This window comes from Daktulosphaira vitifoliae, unplaced genomic scaffold, assembly GCF_025091365.1.
Source record: "Daktulosphaira vitifoliae isolate Bord-2020 unplaced genomic scaffold, ASM2509136v1 Scaffold_2, whole genome shotgun sequence".
Lineage (NCBI taxonomy): Eukaryota > Metazoa > Arthropoda > Insecta > Hemiptera > Phylloxeridae > Daktulosphaira > Daktulosphaira vitifoliae.
The window spans coordinates 22,803,140-22,813,031 of NW_026099573.1; the positions used below are offsets into that span (position 1 = coordinate 22,803,140).

General features: G+C 26.1%; 3 protein-coding genes across 3 annotated transcripts in view; 2 read left to right on the plus strand and 1 right to left on the minus strand.

Annotated features, from left to right (window-relative positions):
* Window positions 1-9,892, plus strand: part of LOC126899563 (putative serine protease K12H4.7) — a 156,470-nt gene that overhangs the window by 69,230 nt on the left and 77,348 nt on the right. The gene's annotated exons all lie outside the window — the stretch shown is intronic.
* Window positions 6-1,369, plus strand: LOC126899589 (zinc finger protein 511). Its single transcript, XM_050674635.1, has 4 exons — window positions 6-361; window positions 423-627; window positions 683-795; window positions 856-1,369. The coding sequence occupies exons 1-4, from the start codon at window positions 210-212 to the stop codon at window positions 950-952; spliced, it is 567 nt and encodes a 188-aa protein (XP_050530592.1). The 5' UTR covers window positions 6-209; the 3' UTR covers window positions 953-1,369.
* LOC126899590 (mitochondrial import receptor subunit TOM22 homolog) lies at window positions 1,185-3,684 on the minus strand. Its single transcript, XM_050674636.1, has 4 exons — window positions 3,483-3,684; window positions 3,296-3,401; window positions 1,456-1,583; window positions 1,185-1,382 (listed from the first exon to the last, which is right to left on the minus strand). Exons 1-4 carry the CDS (start codon window positions 3,594-3,596, stop codon window positions 1,317-1,319), a joined length of 414 nt encoding a protein of 137 aa, XP_050530593.1. The 5' UTR covers window positions 3,597-3,684; the 3' UTR covers window positions 1,185-1,316.

The following is a 9,892-nucleotide window of genomic DNA, read 5'->3' on the forward strand; positions in this document are numbered from 1 at the left end:
ATTTTAATTGATGATTTTGTTTGCGATAATCTTAAATGAACAATTACAATTTTCTTGAATGGAATTAAAATTGTAATATAGTTAAATATTAATTTGTTTTTTTAGTTTTCTTTAGAAAAAACAACTTTCTTTATACCCAAATCACGAATTAATTCATTCCTATAATTAATTAAAAAAATATAATTTTGTTCTAACTTCAAATTACTCTAATGTCAATTACTGAAAAGTTTGAATTTATACTAGCATGTGGCAGTGGACACAAATTTATAAGTGATGATTTATTCAAATGTGTTGATAATGTATTAAAAGTTTATCGACGTGAAGGAGTTTTTGAGATAGAGAGTCAAATAAATGAATCAAGGTATGTCATATTAAATACCTCAAAATTTATAGAATTTTCACAGAATTTATCTATTTAATAGGGCAACAGAATTATTTAAATGTAATGTGAATGGATGTGTAGTCAGTTTCACCTCATTAGAATTATATGATAGGCATTATAATTCAAGTCATCGATATACATGTTCTTATTGCCGCAAGATGTTACAATCTTCACATCTTTTAGATTTACATATTTGTGAAACACACGATAATTTTTTCTTTGTGAGCAAAACTAAAAAAGCAATGGTAACTAAGTTATATTTCCTATTGACAGTAGTTAATCTTTGTTTTTTGTATAAAGTATAAGTGTTACAATGAAACATGTTCTGTGCAATTTTGGAACAGTGAAGAACGAGACAAACATTGTAAAGAAATTCACAAATTTTCTCAAACTTTCTTACATCATACGAATAAGTACAACTAATATTTTTCACAAATTATTATATATTTTAAAATAATATATTTATATTTTAGATTAAATAAAAAGAAAGAAAAAAATTGTAAAAAAAAGAAAATGACATCAACTTCAGCTCTTGAAAGTATGGCAGATCTCAAAATGGTTTTAGATTAATTTTTTAATTTTAATTTGTGAAATTATATTACTATAATACAATATTTATATTTATTTAAAATTTTAGAATTTATGATTTTTGTACAAATAATCATCAAAATATAATTGTCTTACTTTAAATAAATGTTAAATTTAAACTAATTGAATTTAATAATTTTTTCTTTCTAAATTTATACTATGAAAAAATTAATTATTAAAATATTCAGTTTTAAAAATTATTATAAGTAACAAATAAAGATTGTAATGCATCACCTTTAATCATTTTTGTATAATACAAAGTTAAAACAAAAAAGCAAATTACAAACATTTATTTGGCAAAATAATAAACTAAGATAATAATGACAGAATATAACATATGTAAGTATTAATTTGGTAATACAGCCATACCACCACCTAAATTACCACTTCCACTGCCAGGTCCCAAAAGTAACTGAAAGATAAATTACAATTAATTAAGTTATAAAGGTTTATAGGTTGGAGATTTTATTTTTTATTCTTAATACTTGTTTAGAATGATTTTTTTGAGCTTCTTCTACTTGCACACGCTCTGTTTCGAAAAGAACTGGCATAAGCAGCAAGGCAGCAGTAGTTGAAATGCACCATGTTGTGGTACAAGACAGAGAGTATGTTTCTAAAATATTAAAACAAATTAGTAACTAATATATATATAATTGATTCTGTATGGTAGAGGTAATGTTTCATAAGTCCATTTAAAAGATGAGGCGGGAACATTTTTAAAAATTGGACTATTGAATGTTTACATAAAAGGTATAGGATAATAAAGAAAACAATGTTATAAAGTGATAAATGTTTCTAAGAACCTTTAATATAATTCTTAAGTGTACAGAAAAACTAAAAAAGATTGACAATAGTTATGAAAAATACTAGTTCAAACATAAAATCATCTAAACTTAACTCTCAATTTTTTTAATGATAAAACTTATCATAAAATTTATTCTTGATTACAATTATAATTAATGAAATGTTTGTCAACAATTTAAAAACTTTGGAAAATGTAGCAATATAGCTATTCAGGTAACTGACAAAATTGTTTTCTGTGGCAGCAAGTGTTGAAGACTAGTAGTTTTAATAAATAAATGTTATTTAAAAATAAATGTAATTAGTTCTAATAATGAAAAATATGCTCTATTCAAATTTAAACTATATATTTTATTTTAAACACATACAAATTGTTTTGTAACAATTCATGTAACAATACAAATCATGTTTTTTCACAGTGAAAAATTAAATGAACAAAGAAGTATTGACAAAAAGAATGTTCAATAGAGAATATTTTTATAAAATTAATAATTAGAATTTGAGCTTATTTCTAACCTAGATTTAGTATTTAGACAACATAAATATCTAGAAGACATTTTTGAAAGGAAACATGATACTATTAGTAAATATCAATTTTTTTCTACCAATCTTCAATCACAGATAACTAACTTTCATATAATAATGAAAAGTTTATTTTGAGGAACTATTAATCCTATGGTTTATCATGGTTTTTTAATCTAATTAATTATCATTAATATTTTGTATCCTAGACTTAATATTTATATAAATATGTATATGTTTGGTGATAACACTTTAACTTATGACTACAATATACTATTGTGAAAGAAAAATAAGTGTGCACTCTTAAACCAGTTTTGTTTAAAATAGTAAATTTCCTATGGAATTTATTGCAGTTTTAATAAGATTATGAGTAATGTTGTGCGGGCCCACATGGTAAAGGAATTAAACTTAATAAAAAAAACCAAAACATTCACTTTTCAAAAAAAATGTAGAATATATAATTTGATTGGACAGTAAATAATACAATACAACGTTAATTATTAATATTAATACAAATGAATAGAATAATGAAATAGAATGACATAGAATGAGTTTAACTAGCGCATGACTGACTGTAGGGTAACTACAGTGGGAGTCCTTTACCCAAGTTACCCTAAATCCTTTGGTCAGCACATTCCTGTGTCCGACCACCATGTATTCTATACTCTACTCAATTATAAAATAATATTCAAGGATTCTTAACAGTAGGGCTCTGTATTTATTTATAACATTTGTTTGGACTACTAATACCAGTAATACCCAACTCCATGAAAATTGATACCCCCACAGATATCAATTAAATCACTAAAATATTATAAAATTGATCTACTCCCTTTCAAATTAAAATCTTAATTCATAAACATTGATTAGAGTAAAACAAAAACAAATATCTATTTATCAATGATGTACTTCGGATGACTAAAATAAATAATATATATGCATGAAGTCTCAAACCCTAATTATAATTATTCATGAATACGAACAAATTATTCAAAAACTTACTTGTGATAAATTGTCTAGTTAAACCAATTACATTACTTGTATGGTTTCTCAAAGTTTGAGGAAACATTTCAGTAAGACCCCAAAGACGTTCAACAAGAGTTTCATCCTTCAAATGAACACAGTATCAACAGTAAGTAAATCAATAATATTAGAAATGTGTTTTAATAATATAGAAACAATATCAAACCTCCTCTTCGTCATCGTATCTTTCAGATACTGGAGTAATATCTTTATTAGAGTCGGACATTGATTCCATTCCACTGTCTGTATTCCATAAATCTACTTTATCTGAGCTCGACATATTACTTGAGTTTAATAGTTAAAAATGTGTTTCTTTACACAGAAGAATTATCACCGGTAGTGATTGGCAAAAATATCGATCTTTACATTTTTGTTATCAATATGTGACATATCAATGTTTGGTCACAACATTTATCAATATTTTAATGCTGCAAAAATAGAGAAGAGTCTCTTATCTATTTTTTTTATAATATATTCCAACTAAATTGTGGAATTTCAAATTTTATTATTTTTTTTTAACTGTTGGGTGGCAAATTTTATTAAAATTACAAGTAATCATTATCTATCACTATCATTACATTTAAATGTTTTTTATATAGATATAAATAAAGTATAATAATATAAAGTTATATACTCAATTTTGGTCCTATTTTCACAATGTTTTTTTTAATAAAAGTATATATTGAGACATAGCGTTGTTCATTAAAACAAAAATTATTTTTTTTAAATATGGATTATTGAGATTTTACTGACTTATTATGTTATGTATCGATATTTTGATAAAATATTATATCGATATTAAAAATAATCCTTAAGATGTAACATGGAAGTTTTATTGAATCATGTTAATTTATGGGCTTGAAGTGAGTAATAAATGATTAGCAATATTTAATAAGAAAAAGTCATGGTGATAGTACTTAACCATAGATATTAAAGAATGGATGGTGCCTTATCAGAAGTTTCCGAAAAAAATACCTAAGGTGTTTCTTTTTTTATTCCATGAATAAATTTAATGAATAAAGATTAACTTCTATGACTTACATTATATAAAACATTACATATTATAATAATATTCCTGTTCTGATTTGTACTGTCCGATAAATATTTTCATTATCAATTTCAATTCTTTAAGATACATTCCTTTTTATTATTTACCCAGTTAATACTATTCCGAGATAAAACAGTACAGCTTATTCTCATTCTCTGGAATACTGTTCCTGATAAATATAATTTTTACTTAATATTGTTCTATAACGTCTTGTTTAGTTTTTTCAGTTTTTTTCAAGTATTTTCTCGATTCGTATAGCTAACCCATAAAGTAAATATTACAAATATTCCACTTCAACTATAAAGTGTTATCTTTACAAAATACGTTGCAGACAACGCTAATAGCATGTATTTCCAACCTAATGTATTAATAGATACAGCAATGTGTTTCATTTGGATGTAATAAGTTTTTAATAAAACCTGCAGTTATTTATTCTGTAGTTTTTGTTATAATCCCAGTTTGTTCCGCTGTCATAAATATTTAAAACTCGTTTCAGGATATTTTCAAGAAATAGACATTTAACTAAATATTTATTATTTGAGTATTTAACTATAGTAAAATCAATATCAAACACTAAACTAGTATTATTTAGACTACTTTATACTCTTCTATTCATATCATTTGCCTCTTTATTTGTGGCCCATAGATGCATAACGCCCGGTTGAAAACTAATATCTAACGGTTTTGTAGGATTCTTAAAAAAATTGATATCTTTTTGAGTTAGTTCTCCTCTTACTAATTTAATTAATACTCCAGAAAATTCTTTATCATCTTTCTGCCTTATAATTTCCGTTAACTCATTAAACTGAAAAGTTATCGCTTTCGTAGCTATTAATTCTATTGAAGTTGAATATTGGACTACTATTTGATCAAAATATTTGTAGAGTGGTGTGGACATAACTTATGGTAATTGGTAAAAGTTACCAAACACGATCACATTTATATCACCAAATGGTTTATCAATACATAAAATATGTCTAGGTCGTCGATCAATGTAACCAAGACTCTTTAAGCCAACCATAGAAATTTTATCAATTATGAGTAGTTTTACATTACTCAGTTGATACCGTAAAGTATTTGATATGTCAGTACTAAGTTTTGGTAGTATCCAGAAAATTGATTAATTGGTAATTTAAATGCATCATGAAGTGTTAAACCTCATATTTCGTATGCTGCTTTACATGTAGGCGTTGTGAGTAACACAGGAGTATGTGACAAATAATCTAAATCTGGTCTGAAATTTGCTATTCTAATTGTTGATTGAGCTTAAGTTCATTATTTTTATCTGAATTTTCAGCATCTCCATTGTTTTTAAAATCCCCTATATCCAACATTATCTCATCATGTGGGACCCAATCATCTGGTAATTCAGTCTCATTCATATCTTGTTGCTTTTCAACGTTATTTATATCTTCATCTTCATATTGAACTGATAATACATTTATTGAATTTGTTCAAAATTATGTAAAATATATGTTTAAAATTTCATTAAACCCAGATAACATACGATGTTCCGTATATCTTTTTAAAAATACCATGGGTCGTTTAATCCCAACCTTAATAATAGATTTATATTAGTTGTAGGATGTTATTTGTAAATTATGCAACATTTCTTCTATAGATTGGTTCTCTGTGGATTTATGATTCCTTAGGGATTAAAACTTTGTATTTATGTAACCGTTCCTTATAGTTTGAACTGGTTCCGTCGTTAGTGGTGTTAATATACAAGTTTATTTTGTTGGAGGATAAGGTATATTAAATTAAAAATTGTTAGTCTCTTTATCTTTTTCACTACGATAAAAAGTATGTGTATAACGGTGAGTTTGTTTTGATCTACTATAATGCATTCGCAGGGCTGTTTTCGGAAACCATGCATTGTATATACTTATTTATAAGGGTCACACAGACATCAAATGTTTCCGGCTTTGCAGGAAAAAATTGAGGTGCGTTCACAAGTCATAAAATCTTGTGAACATGTAGGGTTCCACGATGCTGATATTCAACGTGATAGAAATAATCATAAACTGGGTGTTCTTTATAAATTCCATTTTTATTTTTTATCTATTTAAATAACTCTTTAAACAAAATATGTAGCACAAACAACAGGATCTTCTGTGATTAAATTTGATTTAATATGGTAAATTTAAAGCGTCTTCGTCAGATATTTCAATTTTGTGATGTAATTTATACAATATTTTCAATAAATCACTCCATGATGATTCACTTGGGCTACTTGTTAAAAATATAGTAACCCTAAATACAAAGGCTAAATCTGATAGTGAATTCTGTACATTGTGTAATAAACAATGTCATCATCAATCATTATCGTTAGATTTTCAGAATTTGAAATGTCACTAGCTGTTATATTTCATTTTTTATTTTTTCGCATAATTATTTGTATATTATTAAACATTTATTTGTGTACAAAAACTTTTCATTTGAAAAATAAATTTGATGTATCTGCTGCAAAACGTCTATTTTAATTCAAAAGTTCTGATCAAATTACCTCGGAGTAATTTTTTAATGGATCTGTTTTTTAGGATAACCACCAAACAAATTAGAAAACACTTTTTCTTCAGCATGGTCATCAATTAGGATGGATAAGGGTCTCATACCTTTACCCTGAGTAAAAAACACATAGTCACCATTTTCAACCATAGTATCTATAGTTCCTGGGTTGGCTGGTTCATCATTGTCACTCTTATCGGACTCTTCACTAACTAATAAGTCTCCTTTTTCATTGTTTGAATATAATTTGTTACATGGCTGTACCATTCTTCGTCAATTTCTACACCTTTGTACAATGGTAAGTCTCTAAGATCCATCAAAGCCCTCACAACTAACATAGGGCGAACATTTTGGCACAAATAATGTTGCTTAAAGCAAGATTTTCTTTTTAATTTGACTTTCATAATTTTAATACTAGCCAAATTTTCTGCTCTTCGTGGTGGAATATTGGTTGTTTTTGTCAAGTCAATTAGTACGTTTACTATGCTGCCTTGAGTTTTCAATTGATCTTTTCCTCGAAGATATTTGAATACTTTCATAAACGGTAATCGCAATTATACTATTTTTCTTTCTATTTGGTTAAGCTCTTTAACTGAATGTGGAATATGATTTAATTGAAAACCATTTCCAACATACAATGGCGGAATTTAAAATTTTTTTAAATGACCATAACAACTTGTGCCTACTATAACACATTCGCTATCATTGTGACCAATGTTCATACTAAGTTGCCTCAATAATTTTTTTGGAGTTTTAATTATGCTACTTGGTAATCTTAAACGGCTACAAGAAATACAAGTTTCAGCCAAATTTGCGTTTTCTTTTAATTATGTTCTGGCAGTAATGTTTCCCACTTTTGTCGTTTCGTATTTAATTTTTGTTTTTCACACAACCTAAATGAAGATACATGATAAAAACGTTTTCTACGACTTGACCCTATGCTGCTATTTGAAGAAGCTCTTCTTTAAAGCATTTGAATTTGATTTGCTTTTTGATAGACCCTTTTCATATCAGGATTTTTTAATTTATTTTTCATAATAATTTTAGTAGCTTCTATATTAGCTTTTTTTAATTTTAAATATATGACATAGAGAAATTCGATTTTTCTAGAATTTCCATTATTTTAGAACTGCTACTTCTATTATTTATTGAAAAAGTATTGTTTGTTTCAATCACAGGAACCATGTAATTTTTTAATATTTTCCTTAGATATTAATTTTTATAGTTAATATAATACACAATTATTTTTTTTAATATCAAGTCAATTGGTTTTTATAGATTTGTTCACAAATATTGACTACACAATTATGTTTAATTGTTACTTTTGAATAATTTAATTGGGTATATTTAAAACGAATATACTCAGCAACTTTATTGATTTTTTTATCAAAACTCATTTTTATTTGTAGATGTAAAGATTATTTTAAAAACTTTTAAAAATAACGTAAACAACTAGTCGACAACTTAAATAACAGAACTATACTCTTAAGGGTAGACATAAACTACTTTTGTATAACAGTTCGACAACTTAAATGTCAGAATTGTATTAAATACCGTAAATAACTCAATAACAATGGGTAGAAAAAGAGGAAAATAAAGGATAAAATAGATATTTTATGAGAAAAATTAAATTTCTACTATCATTTCTAAATCATTAAACTATTATTAACTTTTGTTTTTGAAATGTTTGTTGAAAAAAAAAACTAATTGTTGTTATATTTTCAAAAATATTTCATGAGTCGTAGTTATGAAATTGACTGTATATTTGTTTATATATATATATAATACAACGTATAAAGTTATAATATTATAATTTTTTTAATATTAAATCAGATACCAGATTTCAAAAACAAATTTTTTAAAAAAGAAAATACCCAGAGTAAATTGTAGTTTTGTCGAACCAGGGGAATATAGAATAATATTTTAAAAGGAAAATATTAAGAATTTCTGGGCAATTAATAATTACAAATTTATTATTCAATAATAATTGAATGAAAGATAAATGCGAGAAAATTATTACACCCAGATGTGAAACTTTTATGAGATTAGAACTATTTACATAATAAGCATATACTTCAAATGACCGTTACCGGCAAAGTGATTTGAAAATATTTAGAGATTGAAACGTTTCTACGTTTAATCTCATTTAAATTTGTTTTTTACTAACTTTAAATATGAAAATACAACACAAATTGTTCGACTAATCGATTTGTTCTGTTTTATTTTAAAAAAGATGAATATATATATATATATTAAACAGCTTACTACCATATAAGTCTTATTTTAGAAACTATTTAATTTGAGGTGAAGTAGAAGTATAACTCTCTGGATCACGGTTGGTAACGAGTAGTTACGAACACCGTTGCAAAAGGTTAAGGGGATCTTTACAAAGAGACAGTTATCTCGATCACGGTTGATAACACGGAGGTTATGATCACCGTCGAAGATGAACTGTATAATGTAAGTAGTGGAATCTAACCCTTTGGATCACGGTTGGTAAAGCGTTTATTACGAGCACCGTTGCAAAGGATTAAAGAGGAATACTTAGGAAAAGCTAGTAATCTTGATCACGGTTGATAACACGATGGTTATGATCACCGTTGAAGATTATTCAAACTTTTAAAGAAAAGAATATATAATTTTGATCACGGTTGGTAACGCTTAGTTACGATCACCGTTGAAAATTATATATGTAATTAGTGATGGGCATAATCGAGATATACAGGGTGATTTTTTTATCATAACCCACTCAATTACTCGCAGAATAATAATAATTTAAACCTTTTTTTGTTTTATTATCTTTAGTTACACATTATTCTTGAATTTTTAACTATGTAATACTTTTTAAGTTCATCCCTTATGCCTTAGAGGGGGGTCAACTTTGATTTTTTAAATGGTAACACATATTTTTAATTTAATAAAATGTTTGAGTTTTTAATTTAATAGTAAATGGCATTTGAATTTTTAATATAACTTAATTCGTTTATTAGATATAATCATTTAAAGTTTCAAATTTTTGA